The following is a 24,404-nucleotide window of genomic DNA, read 5'->3' as shown; positions in this document are numbered from 1 at the left end:
TTTTCAAGCTGTTTTAATCTGATTTGACTGTGTGGGTTATTCTACTGTGCAATTAGATCACATCGTATCTGTACGTCCATTGAAGACACTCTTACATCACCCCTGTCTTCTCCTCTGTGTTATGTGCCTCTGTGTTATGAGCCTATCATCCCTAATTTACAGGTTGGCGGTTAGGCTTGTTATACCCTCCCATAGTGCTCAATAGTGCTTCTACCAAGAATAGTTCACATGCTGGATTACAAATGCCACAAGCCATATGCCAATTATATGCGGCTGTACTGTGAGATATGCCAATTAGACATTCAGGCCATAATAAGGATTTAGAGTATTCAGGACATAGAAAGCAATCTGAGCACCCACTTTATCTCCGACTCCCTATTTCTGTCTTTCACTGTAACATGTGTCCAGCCTTCTTTTCTCCTCCTCTCAAAGAGGAGGACATGTGGAATTTAAAATGAGTATCAGTATGACTCGTACAAGTAAAGCTGTGTGTTTTCCTGGATTCTGCGTTTCTCAGATAGCCCAGCAGCGTCGGCCGTGGATCTTGAAGTGACTCAGTGTTGGTGCCAGAGCTGCCAGCAGCAGCAGAGACGATGGGGCAAATCAATACGTTTCACCAAATTATTGAGAGCTGAAGAGGCACTTGATTTTGTTGACAAAAACCATCGCAGTTAAATGGCATGTTGACATTTGCTGTTATCAAGTGGCAGCGCAGAGGGCCACTTAATTATTACAGGAACATGTATCACTGTTTTTCCACTGAGCTTCCTGCTGTCTGTGGAGCAAAACGTGTATTGCTTTATCAGAACACTCTGTGGACAATAGTCATCTTTAGAGATGACATTATTCAGTGGACACTGAATATTTTAGTGAGAGAGCATCTGAAGTGGCCTTCTATCGTGCACTCCAGAGCACATGTGCAAAGTAACTGATTTGATTCTCCTCCTCCTGTTTTTAACGGGTGAACAAGAACATATTGGACAGATTATTGTAAAACTACACACAGGAAATATATGGTGAGGGCGTGACGCAGCAGGTCTGAGGCTGTAATCGATCTATTTAACCGCCACTGCATGATGCGGACATGAAACAGACTTGTGGTCCTAAGTTTTATTACTATCAGAGGCAAGTTTCTGTAATCTGTACACCCTCCTGGGTCTCTGACAAGCATCATTAACGCACAGATATGTTGCTGAAAATTACTTTTCTGCTGCCGCCCTGTGAAAGTCTCTGCTTAACAAACACTTCAGTGGTATTATAAGTAAAACAGTTTCAATGCTGGCTGTGCATGTGAACATTTGTGGTATCCCCACTTCCTTCCTCTGCGTTATGACAGATACAGACTACCTTCAAAACAACAAGGTTTGTTAATTGCTGCTGAAGCACATATGGATTTTACATTATGAGTATCTGCAAGACTGTAAGGTCAAACGTGTTGGGATTTTAATTGGCCTTTGTATTAAATGAGGTTACAACCCTGCCAGCAAAAGAACAGCCTCATTGTTATACATGTAGCCTTGAATTTCATTAAATATGCATTCTTTTTTCATTTTAATATGTATTTTTGTAAAAGTATATATATTTGTACGAATTAAGGATTTTATAAATCATTTATACTGTTTAGAGTGTGCAAAGACAAATAAGCGTCACTATAGCATATAAATATGAACCATTTTATCTACAGAAAATTATGAAGATGGCCAAAAGTGACGACAAATAATTTGCAATCTCAACATGTGGCTCAATTTTTATTGTTATCATTGCTTTGTGTGTACTAAAAATGTATTTCTTCTATTCCTCTCCAGTCAAATACATGCGTGAGGCCACACCATATGTCAAAAAGGGCTCTCCCGTGTCAGAGATCGGCTGGGAGACGCCTCCTCCCGAGTCCCCCCGTCTCAGCAGCCCTCCCGTCACCTCCTCACCTGAAACTCCAAGTCCTACGATTCAGCACTCCTTGTCTCTGAACGGTGACAGGAGGTGCATACCACTGAAGATGTGTTATGTAACCCGAGCCATGACCACACCAGACCCTGAGAACAGGTAGCGAAGACACACACACACACACACACACACACACACACACACACACACACACACACACACACTGGATGGACTGGTCGAGCAGATTCTCTGGGCTTTTTTAAATGCTTGTTTAATGACTTCAGGTTCATACATTAACCACACACATAGTTCCACCTTGGGCTGAGTAATATGATCTTGAATCAAAACTGTTATTAATTTAACATGTTACGTATATTTTGTTTTGCCGGGCCTGCAGCGCTTTTTCAAATTCTTAATTCTGTATTTAGTGGTGAGTGAAATGAAACTCCATTGTGGATACAATGTATCTTTTTTTTCTTGCGCTCATAGTTTGTCTTGAAAAGATGCTCATATTATGTTTGTGGGTCGCTGGAACAATTTTTTTTGTGCAGTTTTTTCTGTTTGTTGTCATATTTATTGCAACACAGGTATGTTGGGTATAAGTCTGTCATGTGAGTGTAGTCAGAAATAGCTTTCAGGCTTTGTTACTAGAAAATGTTTGAAAGTTCAACTCAGAACTTTCTCCTCCCAAAGTTACACAGCAAGAGGTCTGGGCTGCTGGGGGATTCCCGTGATGTATTGAGTGTTTCTTCTTTAGTCATCTTTTCCACTCAGTATGTATTTATACACCTCTCTGCATTTAATCATTAGTTATTATTAATCTCTGGCTCTCTTCCACTGCATGTCTTTTGTCCTGTCGACCACAACCGGTCGTGGCAGGTGGCTGCCCCTCCACGAGCCTGGTTCTGCTGGAGGTTTCTTCCTGTTTAAAGGGAGTTTTTCCTTCCCACTGTTGCCAAAGTGCTTGCTCTCAAAGGGGGCCATATGATTGTTGGGATTTTCTGTTTACTTTGTATTATCGTAGGGATTTCACCTTACAATATAGAGCGCCTTGAGGCAACTGTTGTTGTGATTTGGCTCTGTATAAATAAAATTGAATTTAACAGAAACAAAGAAAAGATGGTTGGTTACTTTAGTTAATTAAAGGTTAACTAGTTTTCTGCTCCTGCATGTCACAGTGAGTGAACAGAAATGTCTGCAGCTTTCTTCAGCTATCCTGTGGGGATTACTCAGTAGAGGGGTTTTTTTAAAGTCCATTTCCAGTTTTCCTTAAAGACAAACCTTTGAAGTATTGCCTAGCTAATTCTCAGTCAGTGGGGGGTTGTCTGTTAGGGGCTGTCATCAAGCTAATTGGTTGGTAATTTGACAATGGCCCATTCAAACAGCATGGGGGAAGATAAGAGTGATTTACTCTCTTTTTCTAAACACTTTTGATATCAGAGTTTGTGTGCTTTATGCCCTAGCTGTCTTCCTCTCTGCCTCACTTTCTGTGTTGCTTCCCTACTTGTTTATACTTTGCTCTCTCTCATGTCTGTTTTTCATACTTGTTTGTGTTTTTGTCTGCTTGGTTTCCTCTACCTTTCTTCTCTATCATCATCTCTCTTTGTATTCTGCCATCTGAATCAATTTTCTGTCTCTATTGTCCTCCCATCCTTGTCACTCTCTTGATATTTTTCTTTTTGCCCTCAAAACAATTGTCAGTGTTTTCCTATCATTCTGTGCCTCTGTCTAGTCCTGCCTCCCTCTCCATATGTATGATTCTGGGAGAAAGTGGAAGCTCACACTTGAAAGCTTGAGATGATGAAGGAAACATCAAAGCCAAGTCGCAACTGTCTTTATGGAAACGCTACAACAACACTTTAACATTATAAATCTACTAAATAATCAGTCAGTAAAAATAAACAAATCTAATAAAAATAGAATGAAAAGTAAAAACACCATCTGTGGATAGAATATGTGGTTCTCTGTCAGCTGGAAACACGATGTACTTTTAAAACTTTTGAATATTCAGCTTATTGTGGAAGCTGTGTTTAGATTGTTCGGCTTAGATTTGGTTTCGTTTGACTTTTTCTCAGTTTGAAGTGTTAGTTTTTCATTGCACTTGCAGCTGCAGGTGTTTGAGTTGTTGAGGCATTTCGTACCACATTAAGCATAAAGGCAACACGCAAGGCTGCTTGATACTTACCTTCATTATGATTAGCATTGTTTTTATAAGTATCAAAGAAAATAACTTCATTTCAAAAGTATTAATTTAATTTGAAAGATTTAACTTTGTATTTTGTCTGCTTCCTGTGAACTACAAAGAGGTCTGTACCTCTAAATTCCTACAGGATGTTGTAAAGTTTACAATATGCCGCTTTTAACTTAGCCATGTTGTTTCCTCGTCACGCTGAAAGAACACAAAGAAGCGTGTATAGTAGCAGACGATTATAGCCCCAAATCATGTTTTTCAAAGAAATTTACTGTTTGACAATGTAGGAAAACAAATGATGATTATTGTTTTAGCATTGATTGCAGCTTGCAGACAGGACTAGACTGGACTAGTGCAGACAAAGGGTATAAATAAAAGGTATTGTTACTTTCAAATAAATTGCTGTCACTGATGAATCAATACATAATTTAATTTGTAAATTCTCTGGCACAAGGTGTCAGCATAAATCAAATACTTAACCTTTCAAATCTTCTTAGAAGTCTTCTGCTTTTTAACCACTTGCTTAAGTTCTCTTCACCATTATGTAATCACAGCAGTAATTTCCATCCACTGTTTGCTCTTCCTGTAATATGGGCTGTAACTAGCGAGTGCTAGTCATAGACATGCTTGGTGGAATCATTTGTTTAGGGTTGTGTTACACATTACCATCTGTTAGCATCTCCTCCTCACATGCCTTTGTACCCTAGTTGCACTCAACAGCATGTTTTTGCCTGAAGTGGTGGAACAAATTGGTTGTTTCCACCTTTAGAAGGAACAGTTTTCTTGCATATTTTGCAAAGTACTGTGCGTTAAGGTCTGACATCTTTTAGGCAAACCACTTAATTTATTAAGGTAGCTCTTAAATTGTTATTGGAGTCTACAATGCTGTTCTTGCTCTCAAGCATGCTTGGGCTTGTGTTGTTGTGCTAGGAAATGTAAAGGCAAGACATCAACATGTCATTGATTTATTACAATTACAATTTTATATGACATAAACATTTATACTGACATAAGCAGGGATGGTATGATATGACCCAGCTTTAGTGTGTATTTCCCAAGGTACTAAAATAAAGCAGGGTCACTTAAGATTCTTATTTATATCAGTGGCTGTTAATGAGCATAATGTTAGTTGGGACAGTCTGCAAAGTAATACTCAACTTGTTATCCCGGTATTTAAGCTAAAGAAAGAATTACATTCAGAGTCGTGTAATTATTCTGCAGTCGTGCTAGCTTGCTGCTGCTAATTAGCACGGTTGTTAGCCGGCTTGAAGTTAGCTTAACTTAGCTCCTGTTGGTGTTAGTTACCAATGCTTACTTGGTATGTACGCTGCCCGCAGGGTAGTAATTTCACATCTTCTTGTGCAGCAAAAACAAAACATTCCACCTCTACCTGCAGATTGTCCATGCTAGTAGAGCACTGGCTAAGCCCGAAGACATTTTATCACTCGGTCTGGGATTCAACCCTGGAAAGACGGGTGACATTTATGGAGAAAGTGCTGTCCTGTGACATGGCACGACCCTTTCCTCTCCGAGTGAAGGGTCCCAGTTCATCTAATTGGCAAATCTCAAATATGAAGGGCTGTAAAGTTGATTTATCTTGGCTACTGCTGCTGCATCTGCAAGCCACTTTGGAACCAACATTGACCCCAGCTCCTCCTTCTCATGCTCTGTGCGATCTAATCAGTGTTGTATCAATGTGGATTCTTTCTCTCTTCTGTGCTAGGAGTCAGGAGTCCTTTTTTGCTTCCCACATATCCTTGTAAAAGGACAGGAAGGAGGTCCAGGGAGGCTCCATACTCACAGACATAAACTGCCACTGGAAATAATTATCTTCTTTTGACTAAAGTAGGCCTGACTGAAGGACTCTAATAGTACAAAAAAGTTGCAGTTAATTAGCATGGACTTGGCCCTGGGGTATGTGCTCAGTGGTATTCTGCTATATCCACATGGGACAATCATCTAGTCTTCTCATATATGAGTGTTTTACACAACAACAACAACAACAACACAACTTGTGGTTAAAGTTCATTAATTTGAAGTTTATTATTACACAAAAAAAAAAACACGACAGACTTGAACTTTGCTGACTTTATTTGTGAGTAGCTGGGATCAATATCTCATCTAGTGACATAGGCAACTTAAGCTTTACAAAGATAACACTGTTATGTGGTTTGATAAAGCTTGAGGGCAGATTCACAGACACAGATAAAGTCCTTAGCAAAATTTATCTTGACTAACCTGTTTTCTCTCAAGAAAGTCAAGAAAGTTCTTTCCTTTCTTGAATTCCAGCCTTACCTTGCCAGTAGATGTTTGGTAAATGTTTAAACAGAAGGACGCCCAAGTTGAAATGCAGGTTGTCGTTTTTAAGCCGTAAAATTTTGACGAGGTGTTCATATTTGTCCCGAAAGTTAGATATTTCTCAGAGTTTGGCTGTTCCGATATAATAAACAGAAGTTAAAGATTGCAGAGTGAGATTAAACTCTTTTTTTCATTTTAAGGATTCAGGGGTGATAAAATGGCTTTATATTAAGTGATAGATAAGCCTGTTTTATCTTCTTTTACTTTACTCAGTGCAATGTTCATCTATCTGAGGTTTTTCTCTTCATTTCAGCAGATGCTGTTTAAACTGTGTTTAAGCCTAAGAGGAGATTCAGAAGATTGGCATTTGAGGAAAGATGGGACAGTGATGAGCAGGAGTGATAATTCAGAAGGAGTGAGTTAATAAAGAAGGGGACTACATGACAGGAGAAGGAGAGAAAGTAATGATGTTTACTTTTGGGTGAAGACAGGTTAATAGTAATTATAATACAGATAATAAGACAGATAGCTAAAATTCTCAAGTCAGGGTTTCACAACAAGGCTTAAAAAATCACTGAACGACATCTCAGTGTCTACATCCATACAGTCTATCCTTGGATCACATCTGCATGATGGAAGAGACCTTGAATACATATTTGCTAAATCTATTGATAATCCCACGAGGACAACTACCCTTTGATCAAATGAGAGATTTAACTTCTTTCATGCAGGAGCACACTTATGTAATGCCATGCATTCAGAGCAGTAACCTTTTCAGCTCAGCTCAGTTTTATTTCTATAGAGCCAATTTACATGAAAACATCTTAAGATGCTGAGTTACTTTAAAAAAAAGAAAAGAAGCAAAGTTAAAGACCCTACAAAACTGTAGCGAGAACCCAACGATCCACTTGTGCTGTTTGTGTGTGAGATGGGTTTCGTTGCTAGTCCTCCCTATGTTCCCCATTCCTGCATCATGCAATCAAGGGACAGATAACTTAGGTTGTCAAAGTTTTTGCCAAAGCAAATGGCACACCAAAAACTTTCTGTACAAAATGCACTTCTAGCCCCAGAGTTCAGCCCTTATAGCTCCTCTCCTCCAGGATGCCCTTAATCAACTTGCCTTTTTACAGGCATCGATTCTATTTTTAGTTCAGATTAACACCTGGAGCTTATCTACTGTAGATGGTCTCTCCTACGTTTTGATAGAAGAGCAAATTAATCATATCCACTGGGGATTTTTTCAGGTTCTCAGTCTGTGTGATAAAAGAAAGCTGCAAAGAAAGCATTTTTGTCACGTTGAAACCACCCTTAGTGTGGAGTTTTAGTCCACTGTGCCACAGCTAATTTTTTCTCTGTATTTTTTGTCGTATTTTAAAGGTTTTTATTAAATGGATATTACCAAAACGTACACAAGCAGACACTGTTCCTACTTGAGCTTCGTTTACCTTATTTGTGCATTTTCAGTCCTTGAAAATCACGTGATAAACATTGTAGACTGTGCATACTTCAAACACGGCCCAAACACAATGTGAAGTACACACTGTACAGTTGCTACCATGTCGCTTCTTTTAAATCTTTGAGTGAAGAATATTTAATAGTTTTTCTGTGTCCACTGTTATTCTTATTATTTCCTTCCTCTAAAGTGGTCAGGTTATTTATCTATAGCATACTGGTTTACGTCGTGGAGCTGTATACTTGCTTTGCTGCCCTATAAAGCAACAGTGCACCACTTTATGCACTGTAGGCAGACACATGTGCCTTTTTAAAATTCATATTCACTGAGCACACAATCAAAGAGCCATTCAGAGAGATTGAAAGGCATGTGTTTATTTTTTTTAAACAAGGCCAGAAAGACTCACATTTCATGTAAGCAGATTAGATATGGAAATTTGGAGAGACAGCGCTGGTCTCCCACAGAGAATGCAATGCATGTTGAATAAACAAAAATTTCCATGCCATTTATTTCATTGTTCTGACTGAGTTGCTGTAATTAAGCAAATAAGAAAGGGGGCATATGTTAAAGCGCAAACCTGAAAAGGTAATATTTGAATCTATTTAAGAATATTTGAGACTATAAGTCCAGATTAAATTGGAGTTTTGTGATAAGGCTAACAAATATATTTTCAAGATTCTTCACTCTCAAGGTTTTAGCACTCGCTTCAGGATGATAACAGAGAAGTTCAACCTATTTAACTTTTCTTATCTTCCCCTGTAGACAACTAGAGCTACACTCTCCTGATGTCAGGCACACTGTGGTGCTGCGTTGCCCAGACCAACCGTCTGCCCTGTCGTGGTTCTCCGCCATGCACTCTGTCACATCAGCACTGGCACAGGTCTGTCTTCTACGTGAAATATTATACTAGTGTCTCTCAGCACTCGATATTTCAGTAGATATAAGTGAGCCTCTGGAAATGTCTTTGAATGTTAAGTTATGCATATTGAACTGTTTACCTTAAAAATGATCCACCTTACTACAGCGGGTGCTGCAAGAGGTTATCCAAAACACAGCCAGGGCAGGAGTTGCTGGCAGCAAAGAGATACGACACCTGGGATGGCTTGCAGGCAAGGTAGGAGTGCATTACTCACACTGTGGGGATATAAATTTGTCTACACTCTGGGGGTGGGACAGCAAATTTCTATATCACTTGTTAATCAGCTCCTGATACATTATTTTCATGTATTTTTATGATGGTTAATATATCTGGAATCTGAGTTAATGCCCTTATGAGATAAAGCATTTGTTTTTTGTTTGTTAAGTTGTAAAGGGTATTTTTTTTTAATTGAGTTAGATGGTAGAAATCCTTCAAAAAAGTCAGGTAAAAGCAGCATAAAAAGCCATCTGTCACAGAGAAGGGGGAAATATGATAGTCAGGTGTAAATGTCAAGAAAATCGTCATGCAGCTGCACACATTTGTACACAGAAAATGACTAGAATAGTATGCTTGATAAAGGAGTGGCAGTATTTACTTGTTGCTTACTACTTGGAGTTGTCAGATTAATTGTTGGAGAAAGATAAAGCAATGGGTCAATCTGCATGTCAGAAAGGTGTAAATTAGTGAGGTGGTGGGCCTGGGAAAGGGGCCCAGATGGTGTATGAATATATGACAAAGTATTAATGTGGTGTGTGTTTGTACTGTGTATACATACATGCAGACATCTGTGCAGAGATATCTGCACGCCCACGAACATCTGTATCTACCTAATTTAGTCCTCGTGAATTCGACGGTATTTGAATCTTTAAATGCAGCACAATACTGTTACTTAGCAACATATTCTGATTATGTTAAAAATATGACCCTTGACCCTCTAAATCCCACGATACGATTGGATGAGGCGGAACTTCAAAGAGCAGCTTAGGATTCCGTGGCTGTGCTGCAGATAAGCTCTCATAATGAGAATAGTTATGGAGCATTGTAAAATGAAATACCAGACTCGGTGTGTGCATGCTCTGAGTGAGGGGTTTGTAGAGATGAGTGGCTGAGGGGGCACCGCTAAGCATATGCTTTAAAAAACCTGCAACTGCACACCAGCCACATTTATTTTGGGTGCACAATAGTGAATCTAGACATTTCCTGTGACAGAACAGAACAGCCTTGTGAACAGCTATTACAGATTGCAACTACACACACGCTCGCACACACACCAGCCTTCTCTGTTACTGCCAGTGATCAGCCTCATCAGCACTCTCATTTAAAAACACGAAGACAATCTTAGTATTTGCAAAAACCACAAGAGGGAATAGGTATTTCTAATCGTGCAGAATTGACGTGATCAAATTTTGATTGCACAGGTTTACAGGATTAACTGCCTAGTTAATCTACTGGAATTATATTAGAATTTTACTAATTGATCATTTAATTTTGAATTCATCTATCAGGTTTTTTTTGTCATCAAATAATACTGCTAAATTTATGTGACAATGCCTTGCATACAAAGATATTGACTATATGGGCCAATAGCTGGAGCTTTTGTCGTGTGATTAATCCTCCTGATTAGTGCAGCTCTTTAAAAGACTAATTTTTATATATTTATATGTCAGACCATTAAAGGAAAGCTGTCATAGTCTCGTTGTTTGTGCTGCAGACAGAGAGTGAGAAGCAGTGCTGGAAGCCGGTGCTGGTGGTGGTGACAGAAAAGGACCTGCTGCTATATGACTGCTTACCACGAGGCCAGGAGGCCTGGCAGAGCCCTACACACACTTACCCACTTTTAGCAACACGGTAGGACCCTCATCAAGAGGCTTGCAGAAACTTGCACATGCATTAATATTGGGCCTTAAACATTCAATTTGTTTTATGATGACTAACACTATGGTGTTGCTTTTTTCATTTAAAAATTATTTTCGTAAAAATACTGCCAAGCTTAAGAGTGTATATTGAATTTATTCTCTTTGCTAAAAGGCTTTGTATGTGTTTATTTAGTCTGGTCCACTCAGGCCCTGACCGGGGGTCGCCGCACTCTGGCACAGAGCTGTTCTTTGCCACTCGGACTGGCACACGACTTGGCATTGAGACTCACCTGTTCCGGACTGAGACCACCAAGGACCTGTCCCTGTGGACCAGACACATTGTGAATGGATGTCATGCATCAGCTGAGATGATCAAAGAAGTCTCTACGAGTGAGTCCCGCTACACAGCACACAAACATTAAGATTAAGTGATATAATGCATAAAAAACATAGGAACATGCATATTGATACACCTGCATAGAGACAGGAATGCATGTAGAGACCAGTAAGCATGTAGGAGCTATGGCTGGAGCAGGTTGAGTTGTGCGGGTCACTGTGCTGGATTCTGTGATGCTTTCTCACGTGTGTTCAGGCATGCTGCAGCAAATCATATCCAGAGAGATTTAAGAGGCTGCACCAGTAAGTACAGCCTGAGGTCTGGCAAGCGTAAATCTGGTACAAAGAGCATAATATATACAGACTCCTACATCCACTAAAACATTAGGATACCTTTGGGTTTGTGATATAATTTGACAGCCATATGGAGGATGTGGACAAAGTACTTGCTTTTTATAGAAAGGAATGCTTTTCTACTGTGTGTGTGTGTGTGTGTGTGTGTGTTCCTGTCTAGCTATCTTTGTGAGGACCAAAATCTGCATTCTACTATACTTGTGAGAAGCAACAGTCACTTGTGAGGACACACTCACCGGTCCTCACAAGTTTGAAGGCCTTTTTGAGGCTCAAAATGTGGTTTTAGTGTCAGGGGTACAATTAGGTTATGGTTAGGTTTAGGGTAAGGGTTAGGGTTAGGCATTCATTTTTAATGGTAAGGGTTAGGGTAAGGGGCTAGGGAAAGCATTATGTCAATGAAGGTCCTCATTAAAATAGCTGAACGGGCTTGTGTGTGTGTGTGTGTGTGTGTGTTATTTAGCAGTGAGCACTGGTCGTCCCGGGAATTTCAGCACAATACCACCCCTCCCTCTTGGTGGCCTCCCTCTCTCAAAGCACAAAATGCCCTGGGAACTCCACTTCTCCCTTGGGTGCCCCTTCTCACGTTGCCAAACTAACTTTCTCTTCAGATTCTAGCCAGTCACGAAACAGACTTTATTCCGAATCGAATGGTGACCATCACCGTCATTGTGTCCTCGTTGTCAGTGTAGTTTCTGGAGCATTTATCGCCAAGCTCTTGTTAAAACTTTCCTAAAAATGCCTCTCCACCCATGTCACGCTGTGATTAGCGTAGCACAACTTTATTCACGTCTGTGAAACTTAATTTAAAACCCCTAAGCTGCATTGTAAAAGTATGATTTTGTTTGTCATGGCAGTTAGCTGTGAAATGTGAACGCAATCAGCACATTTTCTTTAATCCCATGACTAAACGCTGTCTAGACTGACGCGCGTTGCTCAACATAAATGATCTGTTGCTCTAAATGCAGCAATGAAAGAAAGAAATCAAAGGCCACAGCCACGATACAGCCACACAGGTAATTTCTTTTACTTGTCTACTGGATGATCAAAAGACTTCATAGGGGTATGTGGGTGCATATTCCTATATTGCTCAGCATAGCTTTGCCCACCTCCAATCTGAGCAGAGGTTGATTCTACCAAGATGAGTGAAAACACATGTGCGGTCATGTAGGGCCTTTAGAGTCTGCTGTAACTATTTTTGGCCACTTAGGGGTAGCTGAAAAAAATTCTATGAAAACAGCAACAACATATTATCATCATTCAAGTTGATATGACCAACTTAAACACCCAGCAGACTGAGAAACATTCAAATTCATCTGGACTCGTGCTTCTTTTCATTCTCTTTTCAGGCATCTGTCTCTTAATAATCCTCAGGAAACCAGAGAGCTGCTTTGACTCTTGCTAAGTCTCCCTGCTGTTTGCTGCTTGACTTTTTTTTTTTTGACAGCTGCTTTATTTGCTGAAACATCTGCATGCACAACATCTGTAAAGACTGTTTATATGCATATAGTAGTGTTAGCAGTAAGCAAAACTCAGTTGGGTTTTAAAAACCCATCGATACATTTTCTCCTGCTTATCCAATTTGGGGTTGAGAGTGTTACATTCCAGCTTGAGAGGTGGGGTCAACCTAGGACAGGTAGCCAGTCTGTGTCAGGGCTAAAGCAAAGAGACTGATAACCACTCACCACTCACCATTTTGCATGTTCTTCCTGTGTCTGCGTGGGTTCCCTCTGGGTTACCCACACAGTCCAAAGACATGCAGCTGACTGGTGGGGTTAAAAACCAAGCAACAAAAAGTGGTTTTGAAAATGTTTTTTCTGATGTTTCCTGATTAGTAGAGGAAGGGGATTCACAATTTGTGAGCATTTTAAATCCCAGTCCCAGTCTCTGCTATGCTTTAACTTGGACCTCGGGACGACCAGGACCAGTAATCTGCTGAGCGGACTTCAGGGATGTGTGGCAGTGATGTGTGTATGTATAAAGTAAAGGGGTGCCAACCCTTTTAATACTGGCCTGAACCCTTCCATGATCATTTAGCATATTAAAATGTTAACGTTTTCTCCTTAGCACTAAGCAGAGAGGAGCTAAGCTTAGGGTGTTCGTTTTACAGGTCTTTTAAATTAATAAAGCAACCTGATGGAGAACAGCAGATTAAATGCAAGTGATTCACTAAAGTTCTAAAATTCTTTAATCTGATGAATATAACAACAATCCAGCCAAGAGTTGTTGAGATTTTACTCACAGCTCATGTTTTTAAAACTCATGTTGATTGCAGAGGTCAGGTCAGGGGGCGCCATCTTTTGGGAACGGCAATAAATATACACATTTTTTCCTTTGCAGACCATTTAACATTTGTGTGTGGAGGGGTATTTATCACTTTAGTCCAACTAACAGATCGCCGTCTACTGAACCATGCTATTGCCACTGCTACAAATGTTTATTGTAATAGATTTCTTTGATTTTTTTTTTTTTATACTTTAATAGTCTTTTAGGTAATAAGTTGGTGACACGGGCAAAAAAGGAGCATGAATTTTTGTGGGGTTTTGAATCTCCATTGCTCCCTATACCTAACCTTTTTTTCTAGAATGGACTGATGCACCAGTCCTCAGTGCATTTGCTCATTTGTCAGCGGTTGCCACTTGAGGATTCATTATACTGACCTTGTCGGCTTTTCGTCTGTGTTATATTCTAAATCATCCTTATAGTTTATTCACTGTCAGATCCTATAATAAAGATTTGCTCTGAAGATGGATTAACTTTCAATCACTCATCGGGCAGAAGGCCGTTCTTGAGGGGCTTTAAAGGCATATTTGAAATCAAATTTCGTGAGCTCTCGGCCTGCTGTCATTCCCTTTATTATTATTATCCAAGGTGACTTAAACCTTCTCGAGGTTATTCTGGTATTTTAAGCAATTAGCGGAAGAAGTCACTGCCACGATGTTCTCTGGTGCATATCATGGCATAATATATGAATAGTTTAAACCTTACTCATGTCTACCGTAAATCCTCTCTCCCTGCCTTCCAACATCTGCATGCTTTTCACCAGTGTTAATCAAAATCAATAACTGAAAGCTCTCCGCCTTCCCCCCTGTAACGCACGCTAATTAGCATGTGATGTGTGATTTGCCTAATGCCGTTTTACATGGGTCTTGTAGCGAGACCGCTTTCTCAACTGTGTTTTCCAAAGTCAAGCAAACTTTACTCTCAGCTTCAAACCATTAGCTGTTTAAGGTCAGCAATCCCCACGTCCTCCTTTTCAAGCTTCTCTTTAATGTTGTCGTTGAAGTGACAGCTGCAGAACCTGCCGAATTGTCTTGGAGGTCGATACAGTCTCCTTAATGAACAGGTAAACCTCTTAATGACTTAGAGGACTTTAAAAAGCAATTTTACCTCAGGGGCTGTGGAAAATTAACCTATTAACCTGCTGCGACACTTGAGGACCGGCGCAGTGGGTTGCAGTTTCAAAATATGAGGTACTCTGCCTCCTCCTAATGAGTTACAAGTTACAAGACAAATAGTACTGAATGCAACTTTTTGTCTCCTAATAACCTTTTAGAGTTTCCACTTGTTGGTGTTTGTAACACACTTAGTGTCTCCCTCCTTTTTTTTTTCTCTGACCCTCTCTTTCCCTGATTCATTTGGCTCCTCTCTGGCTCCCAGTGTTATCACTTTCTGCCCCTCCTTCTGTCTCTTCCACTCACCATCAGGCAGAAAGAAGGGCTTTTGTTGTTGCCTGAAAAGCCTCTTTCTCCCTCTGTGTGTGTATTCTTGTGGGAACTTTCTCCACAGAACAATGTTCTCAGGTAGAAGACTTTCAGGTCTAATATTCTCTCCTGAACACAACAAAGACCGCCACTCTTTGTTTCATTTGCAGCACCATTTATACCATTAGGAACACGCTGTTCCCGTCACATTGTTTATACATCGTTAGAAAAGTATTACACTTTATGAGACTCATTTTTCATCGGGGGTTAAAACAGGATATTATCCTCTATTTGACTGTATGTGTGTGGCTCAGCTTCTATTTGAATCAGACTGCTCTCCACATCAACATTACTTCCTGGAGCTTAGTCATCACACAAGTTGTTGTTGTTTGAGTATCACAGGCAATAAGTAGGAAAGAGATTAATTTATTGCTTTATTTACTTGAATGTAATTTGAGTCTCTTTTGTGCTACATTTAACAACATTAACATAAAGTTGCATATATTTCAATTTATTATAAATGCAAATGGAGATCAGACAAAAGTGGAAAAAAGACCTTTAACCTCCTAGGACCTGGCGTCCACATATGTGGACATCACATTTTGGGTTATTTAGACCAAAATACTCAATTTTGCTCTACAAGGGCCTGATATCCACTTACGAGGACATTATACTGCTGCTGTTCTATCAAAATTTTAAACGAATATCCTCATATGTGGCTCTCATTTTTCTTAGAAACAGAAAAAAAAATCTGGTAATTCTTTGTTTTTACATTCATCAGCTCCCAATCAGCCCAAATATCAAAGAGAAATTAAAAATGCATGCCGTGGAAGAGTTCGGGTCTTAAGAGGTTAAAAATACTCCAAAACACTGCCAGATACTTTGTATTTGTCACCATGTTGTTCACATTGCTCTCCAACTTTTATGTCGGTGTTTTTTGGTTTTGTTTGTCAAGAGTTCAAAGAAGTTCAAACTGAGGTGGTCGTCTCAAGAAACTGTACTGTTCATAGCGTGAGGTGTACAGTAAGATTGGAGTGTTTGAAGGATTTTCAAAGATTACAGGTGTCAGCAAATTTCCGCCTGTTTAACTAAAAAAAAAAAAAAAAAAAGCAGATACTTGAGCATTAATATTAAGCCAGCAACACTGATAATGCTGTACACCTGCATGAATGTCATTGGCTGTAACAGCACTCAGCTAATGTAAATCTGACTTTAGTTTTGTGTCTTAACTAAAGCTGTGCTACGTTTATTACTTTTATGCGCTCCCTATAACTTGACCCAAACCTGCAGTTTTTAATCTGTGTGCACCTGCAGTTTGTGCTCCTACTTTTGCTTTGTAACAAGTATGATGAAGTGCTAATTGAGCACACTCGTGTAGCATTTTGTTCCACGCTTGTTTTACAGCTGACAGCTCCCGCTAATTGGCATCTTTGCAGCAGTGTTTGTAATCTCGAATAAGACATTCCAGAGTGAAATTAAAGTTTCTTTTTTGCCTTTCTGCTGACCCACACTGAAATATGCTTGAAAAGAGCGAAATCAAAATGAATGTAGAATGCATTTCTGTGTTTAATTACATTCTTGTGCACTGCAAATTATCTGTTACCCTGTATGGGGGAAATAAAACTCGCCAGAAGTCAAGTCACATTTGCTAACCGTCCTCTCTTATTTGTTTTTTTTGTTTTTTTTAGATAAACTGAAACATGGTAGTCTGATTAGGAAGGTTTAACTGCCAACATAGTTAATTAGACATTATGTGTCTCTTTCAGTTTAACGACAAGCTAACAACTACTAAACCCTAAAGAGCAACAATGTGGTTTACTGGAGGTCATTATTCGCCAGGACGTGAAGTGACGTATGTTTTGGGTTATTTTCGTGTTAAAAGACAAACAGAAGACACAGACTTAGTTTAGCTGCTGACTACTTGAGGTTTTCTTTCAAAATCTTCACATACCTCTCTATCTTAAAGATTTCTTCCACATTGACGAGATTCCCGAGATCCAGACGCACAGAAGCATTCCCACAGCAAAATACTCAGACCACTGTGTTTCACTGTGGAGACGGTGTTCTTTAGCTCGTACACCTCTTCTTTTTACAAACATAAGCAGTATCTCTTTGGCCAAACTAGACTCTAGTTTGGTGTCATCTCATAATTTTCTCCAGGTTATCCTTTGCATACTATAATATTGCTAAAAGTTGTCTGTTCTGCAGAAGTGGAGTTCTTGCTCTGCAGGCTTGCAGTTCATTCCTCTGCAGGATTTTTCTTCTTTGAGGCAATTCCAGACTCAGCTAAGTCATTCACTCACGTCTTGGCAGTTGTTCTGGGGTCTTCAGACACATCTCTCACTAGTTTTCTTTTCAGTTTTTGAGATCTTTGATTCTTGCCTCTACCAGGCTTGTTCTGCACTGTGTGGCTCTCTTTGTAGATGATACTTCTCACTCCAGTTCTTGACACTTGGAAATGTTGTGATATCTCTGTATATCCATCTCCTGCTTTGTGAGCATCAGCAGTTCTTTTTCTCAAGTCTACCTCTAGAAGTTAAAGCTTATCATTGCACAGCAGTGGTTTGTGCTATGGTTTACATTGACACTGATCATTTTTGTTATTTTCTGAAATAATTCTCTTATTGTGTGCAAATAGAATAGAATTAATACTTTATAAAGAAAACTAGTGTGTTTAGAAATGCTGAAAATCACCTGCGCTGTTAAAAGTGCTTTTAAACAGTGCCTCGTGTGTGTGTGTGTGTGTATCTACATACAAACATCCATCCTTGTACACACATCTTGGTCAAACAATAGAAAGATAACATCTCTCTTCTCTCTTACCGTCTCTTTGTCAAACAAACACGCTGCTTGACAGATCAGATATCGTCAGGAGAGCACAGTTTGTGCTGCAAATGAAGTTTTCGTCTTGCGGCCTTCACGTCTGCCGCAGGGAGTGAAGGTATTCTGCTGTCATGGAGTGAAAAATAAGGCTAAATGCACCTAGATCACACAGTGTGGGGACAAGGCAAAGCAGGAGGAGCTGATAAAGATGGTACACTCAGCTTTCAGCTAGACACCTGCTGTGACGAGAGGAGGAAGAGCGGGAGAAAAGTGATGAGAAATGTTGTAAAATAGAGAAATTACACTCCCTGTTTTCAGCCGAATGAGAAGGAGAGTGTGTCACTGAAATGCTGCTACTTCATTTAGTAAGTAAACAGATAAGAGATACAAGAGATACGAGGGTTTGGGGTTTTTTATAACGTGCCAGGACTGACAAACAGCCCTCGAACGGCACTAATAAACCATATTACTGGTATGAATATGCAAAAGCTCTTTTAGATCAGCCATCCCAGTTCACTCAGAGGAAGTGTACCTCTCTTGTATGAGGTATAGCTAATGTTCCAGTCTCTTGTTGGACTTTGGGTTCCACTGGCACAGTTGTTATAGACTGTGAACAAAACACAGCTTTTGTCAGAGAGCAACACTTTGTAAGGATTTTAAGGTTTTTAGGGGTTTTTAAAATCTTTTTACACATAAAAAACAAACATTTTCCCTTGTATGTTAAGACTAGCTATTCTACTCTTGCTCTCTGCAGGTATCTTTTAGACCTCACTCTTCCACCTCCTCGTGAGCACCTTGTTAACAATCAAAAATCTTCGTCTTCCAGGTTGTCTGTACCGGGGTCAGGAGTGTCGGCTGGCGATCCACTATGAGAGGGGCTTCTCTGTGCTGGCTGACCCAAAAGCAGAAGATGGGGAGGACTTTGAGGAGAGAGTAGCTCGCACTACTAGCAAGCCCCAAGTTCTCCTCTCTTACCCCTTTGAAAAACTAAAGATGTCTTCAGATGACGGAGTACGCATGCTGTTCCTCGACTTTGGGGGGAAGGAAGGGGAAATTGTGAGTGGGTTTTTTTTTTCTTTGGTTCATTTTTTGTATTTTTAACTTGTATTTGTACTTTTAACACATTTAGACACACAAACTGTAACAAAATCTGTTCATGCATAAGAATCAGTTTCTTCTAAGAGGTGAACACTGATAGTAGTGATTGTATTTTTTGTGGGGGTTTTTTGTTTGTTTTTCAGCTACACCATAGTTTAATAGAAAGATATCATAACGGCACTTCTATAAAGTGTTGTTCTTTGAGTCAGCACAATCTAATAAAAAGAATGAGTTTGAGTTTCTAAGGCTGTGAAAGTCAAACGTGCAGCAGCCACAAACTGTCACCGAGAGGAGCAGTCACTTTAGTAGCCCAGATGTTTCTCAGGCCTGTTCAAAATCAACTTTAAACAAACACACATTATGACACATAATTTCTTACATTTCCCTGACTATAAACCATGCCTGTTACATTTCTAACCATGATTCAGAAGTGGTGTTTATTTTAGTGAAGAGGTTTGTAAAAACCTTGTTTTATTGACAGGTGGGTAAGGCACGGGCCAAAATGCTGACTCGGATCTTCCCAATGAAGTTGCCTTGGATTCCGTGAATCTAAAGGGTTCAGTTACAGCTTGATTTTCCAGTAATTCACATTTTAAAAGACACTATGTCCTAAAAAGTGTTTAAGTGGTATAATTATGTCAGCGTTTAGAAATACTGGTGAGTAAAAAGCATCAAGCTTAAATGGGTGTGGTCACACACACCTCACAGTAAACAGAATAGGTTCATTCCCACTCTCAGGGGCTTTCGCAAGGCCTTCTGGGAATTAAGGAACGCGAGCTGCGCTAGAAGCAAGCGCAACAGGAAGAAGGAATGTGGTACAGCAGAAAGTAAATTACAGCACTTAATCAAAAAATCTGAAATGAAATAAACTTCGCACGAACACTTGGGTCTTTGAAGGTAAGAGCACTCGAGAGCTGAGTTTTCCTTAAAAATAGCCCGTCACTTACTGTAAGAGTTTTAATCTGTTTTACACCACCCAGCAGTTCCCTGATTAGATGTCCAGGTGGCTCATGTTTCAGAGGCCAACCTCGAGTAATTCAGGACCAGAAAACAGCCGAGTGCAAACCCAAGCCAATGTGTGCATCAGTGTGGTTTAAGTTGGATTTTATGTGACTATTAATGTGCCTATTGAGTACCTTTCCCCAGCCCTTAAACAAGGTGTTTACCCAGAGCAATAACATTGCCTTTACATCACTCATAAAGCCGTGTCATTTACTGTATGCTGGAAGAGAGAGTGATGGTGAAAAAATATATACTCCCCAGGCTTATGGGATTTAGAAATTGGAAACTGAGGCGTTTATGTCAACGCCTCGATCTGCTGTGACAGTCCACATACAGCTCTGTGTAGAACTTCTGTCGGATACACTAGCGTTTGACTGCTCCGTTTATGCTGATGGCAAATAAGCAAAGACTTTGGCGCTTTGAACCAAAACCCACTGCTGGCTACCTTAGCAGAAACAGCTTTAGTGTCTATAGTGTTTCTGAAATCCCAGCACAGCTATAGGCTTTATAAGAGGAATCCCAAGGCATTTGCGGATGTGGCTGATGGCTCATTAGCTCATCGTTTGAAAAAGGAGATAGCTAGGAGTCTTTTTTTTCCCACACAGTATGTACTGTACTGTAAATTTAGCAGGATCTAAACTTGTCTAATTTTGTCACAGATGCACATACAGAAAGTGTGTAATATCAAGCCAAGCTTTATGGTCCAATCACAGTGTAGCTACATGTAGATCTGCTCTGGCTTCACTTGTTTCTGCAGTGTTACAGTTAACCACCTAAACAGTAGTTTTAGTGTGAATTTATAGGTTAAATCTCCCCACTGACCTCAGGAACAGGATATGAGTCACGGTACCGGTGAAATCACCCACTGTTGATTCAGGCTATGAGAGAGCTTTGTTCATAGTGATGTGGTGTTTGCGTGCATACTTGTGTGTGCTTGCACCAGCTAGGGCCGTCTAATACTTGCCACATGGAGAACCATTTGTGTGCAGTTAGTTTTGAGTATATTTCTTTTGGTTTTAAGTGCTTTGCAGATTCATTTCCTGTTCAGCTTTTTTTTTTTTTTAAATATACATAGATCATTGTTTCTCATTTGTATCCCAGCTGTGTTTTTTAATTTTTAATCCTGTTGTTTTTCTTTTCCTTTTAAAGCAATTGGACCTCCACTCGTGTCCAAAGCCGATCGTCTTCATCCTCCACTCTTTCCTCTCTGCTAAGATCTCCCGCCTGGGTCTGGTAGCTTGATGGCGTCTCCAGAAAGGGACATCTAAACTTCTTTGAAAGCAGAACTCCACCTTGTCTGTCCGCCTATCTGCAGCCTGCATGCAGTAAAACCACCTCAAACTCCTTCAGTCGGAAACCCGAGCTGAGCGAATGTAGCCTCTATCTGGAAATCAAACTCTGTATGGAGTCTCCAACTCTATGTTTAAGAAAAAAAAATTAAGAAAGAGATCAAAGTGAAAATGTGCTCTTAACAGACTCTCTGTAAGGGCTGCATGGACTGAAATGTTGATTGAAGAAACACGGAGGAAAGTTCAGACTGGCCTAGATACAGAAGGATGACATAAGGACATATGGAAAGGAGAATATCGGGCATTGCTGTCACGTTTGGATTTGGAAGGATTGTCCACGTGTAGCAGGCCTGGGATGAATTCACTTTCCATTCAATCAAAATACCAGGCAAACTGCCTTCCATTTACCAATTAAATAATTTATTTACCATTAGCTCTGAAAGGACATTCTGAATTTCACTTGTCATTTTTCTTCCACAAACACTTGACACACTGTGGAAAAACTTTGCGCATTTGTCTTTATTAGCGTCCCCTGAGATGTCTCGCTAGCAGTGTCGGCATTCATCATCGGAGCTCGTCGCCACAGTCCGCAGCTCGGATTCCCACAGTGTGACAGCTCATTCTGATTCAAAATGTCACTGTATTCTTTTAACACACCACACACAATAAGCTGGTGGCCCAGTATTTGAGCTGACAGCGATCTGACAGTTAAATTAGCGTTACATGCATGGAGTTTTACGTTCAGGGCGTAGGGATGCGTTTGATTAAATTATCCCTGACAGAACTACAGCTAAATAAGACATGTAGAGTATTTTGGAAAATCTATTTTGAGCAGATAATTTAAAGCAGCAGTTTAATCTTTTAGGTAAATATGTTCATTGATGCTCTTGCTGAGAGATGACTGCTATAAGCACTTGTGACCACTTTATTAGGAACTACTAACGCATTTAAATCCAAAAGCTCTGCCAGAACTGTGACCTCTTATGAAGTCGCATTTTCAGTTTCTCGACCTTTTTGAGCCCTTCATGTGTGCCCGTGGGTTGGTACCTTTCAGTACAGTGCTGTCCAACGCACACCCGATGACCTCGCTCAGAAATATAAACTAAAAGTCAGAATGTGGAAACAGCATGACATATTAAACCCCAAAGATAATGTTTAATGCATGAATTTGCACCACTAACCACAGGTTTCTTACCAATAGCTAAATGTTTACTTTCTTCTGCCATCCTCTTCTTCATGTTAGTAACTCAGAAAGTAGGATACCATTATTTGAGCAGTTTTCTTGGATTTATGTGAGACATTTATGCGTGAATTTTCTGAGTAGTATTCCAGCACAGCATGAACAGCTAGTCTGGCTCTGTCTTCCCCATTTAATCTTTACTCTACTAGTAAGTTGATTTTGTTATCTTTGGACAGAGTGAGGCTAACTTGGTCGAAAAATAAAGACTTTGCCTGAAAACAGTTAATCTTAAACTTACATTATAAAGTTTATTTTTAACCTCAACATCTGAGGGAAAAATATTTTTCCACAAAATGCCATTGGAGAAAATGTTACCAATTGCTAAATGGACCTTGTGGTAAAAGGGATTTAGTCTAAAAAGACTGCAGCTAAGAACTCGACTAATAACAGCAAACTCTGTAAAACAATAACTTGATGTTTTCACACAATAAACACATGATATGTGTTAATAAGTCAGCTCTAAAACCTTTGGACAGACCCAGTGTAGCCGTTTCCTCTTTCCACTCTAAGCTGCGGTCTGCGGCCTTATGTTTAAATGACTGAGTGAGCCTTCTCGTTTAAATCTTTTTAACAAACTGAGTCAGCATACTTCTCATCTTTTCAAACAATCTCACTAAGAGTATTCAGTCCGATTAGACGTGACGATGCTGTTTTGCTCCTCTTGTCTTAATTCCAGGGCCGACAATTTCCCAACACACCTCTCTCTACATCACAAACTGCTTACAAACTGCAACCCGATCACAAAAATACCTGCCATGTATAATTCTAGTGATTCTCAGTATTTGTACTGAAACTTAAAGTTCGATGAAATATTGCCCCAAACTTCCCATCACGTATTATTTGTGAGAAAAACCAAAACAAGTTGGCTATCATGGTCTTCAATCCTGCTTTAGTCCTGCAGCCGCCACGCAGCTCATTATTCTTTTAGATGTCATGCAGCAGATCAACTCTGTATGCCGCTCTGTCTCTGACAGGCTGGCTGCCGGCTCTTTTCTTGTGCCTTTAAACATCTGAAGAAAGTAAATATTTGAATTATAAAAGAAGTGAATCAAAGATCACAGGGTGAGCATGAAATAGTGTGACTTCTATGATGGCTGTTAAAAGTGTGGTATTTTTGTGTTTGCGTTCTTTATATTATAAACACACTGAAATATTTCCAGTGGTCATTTACACACACACACACACACACACACTGTGATTGTAATCCTACTACACTGTAGAAGAAATCTTTGTTGTACTGATAGTAAAAGAGACACTGTAACACCTCGATAATCCAGCACTTACTGATAATGCCAAACAGCGAGATGCTCTTTGACTAAAGGATGCTTTGATACGTAGAATACTCCGATGCCTTTGGCAGCTACTGTACTGTCACTCACAATGAAAAGCTTAGTTTTTAATTCAAACTGTGCACATAAATCATGTATTTAACAACAGTGACATGATGAGTTTGTTTTCATTGTCTTCCTTTGTGATTTACTCATTGCTCATTAACACTGAGGACCAATCAACACTACTGCCATGTTAAAATGTAAATTAAATCTGTTGATAATATTGGCTTTCAGTTCATTTTTATTTATGATGTTATGATGGAGCACTCGAATTGTCTCTTCCTTCAGCTTCGGGCTCAAGCTGAGCACAGCGCTACCTGTAAATATTTTCTCTGCAGTGCAGCGAAAACCAAGTTTTACTTTAACAGAGAGTTGGGATGAATAGCAGCGTGCTAAATTACAGTGTATTAGTGGCAGATCAGCTTTACTTAGAAAGTGTTTTATTGGCTATTTCAGCAGATAGGATTCATGGAGCAGTTGAGTTGTGTGTTGCACTTAATGCAGCCATAACTCTTGACACTGTTTACTTGAATCCTAGGTGATGAGGTAGCATCCTTTCTCTCTTCCTCCTCCACACACACACGCAGCTGGACTGTCACGTCGGTGTTTCCGAGGCTGACGTGTTGTGA

At 39.9% G+C, this 24,404-nt stretch overlaps 1 protein-coding gene across 1 annotated transcript in view; it reads left to right on the top strand.

Annotated features, from left to right (window-relative positions):
* The window catches only part of sntb1 (syntrophin, basic 1), a 37,407-nt gene extending 13,448 nt beyond the window's left edge, over positions 1-23,959 (top strand). Inside the window, exons 2-8 of the mRNA XM_063488484.1 lie at positions 1,806-2,043; positions 8,589-8,706; positions 8,851-8,940; positions 10,457-10,593; positions 10,795-10,991; positions 18,642-18,871; positions 21,065-23,959. Of these exons, the coding sequence (XP_063344554.1) occupies positions 1,806-2,043; positions 8,589-8,706; positions 8,851-8,940; positions 10,457-10,593; positions 10,795-10,991; positions 18,642-18,871; positions 21,065-21,157 (1,103 nt within the window). The 3' untranslated portion in view covers positions 21,158-23,959. The remainder of the gene's footprint in view (positions 1-1,805; positions 2,044-8,588; positions 8,707-8,850; positions 8,941-10,456; positions 10,594-10,794; positions 10,992-18,641; positions 18,872-21,064) is intronic.
* The last annotated feature ends 445 nt before the right edge of the window (positions 23,960-24,404 follow it).

Source organism: Pelmatolapia mariae, linkage group LG10_11 (genome assembly GCF_036321145.2).
Source record: "Pelmatolapia mariae isolate MD_Pm_ZW linkage group LG10_11, Pm_UMD_F_2, whole genome shotgun sequence".
Taxonomy (NCBI): domain Eukaryota; kingdom Metazoa; phylum Chordata; class Actinopteri; order Cichliformes; family Cichlidae; genus Pelmatolapia; species Pelmatolapia mariae.
The sequence above is the reverse complement of the archived record's forward strand: the minus strand, read 5'-3'. Positions and strand labels throughout refer to the sequence as shown.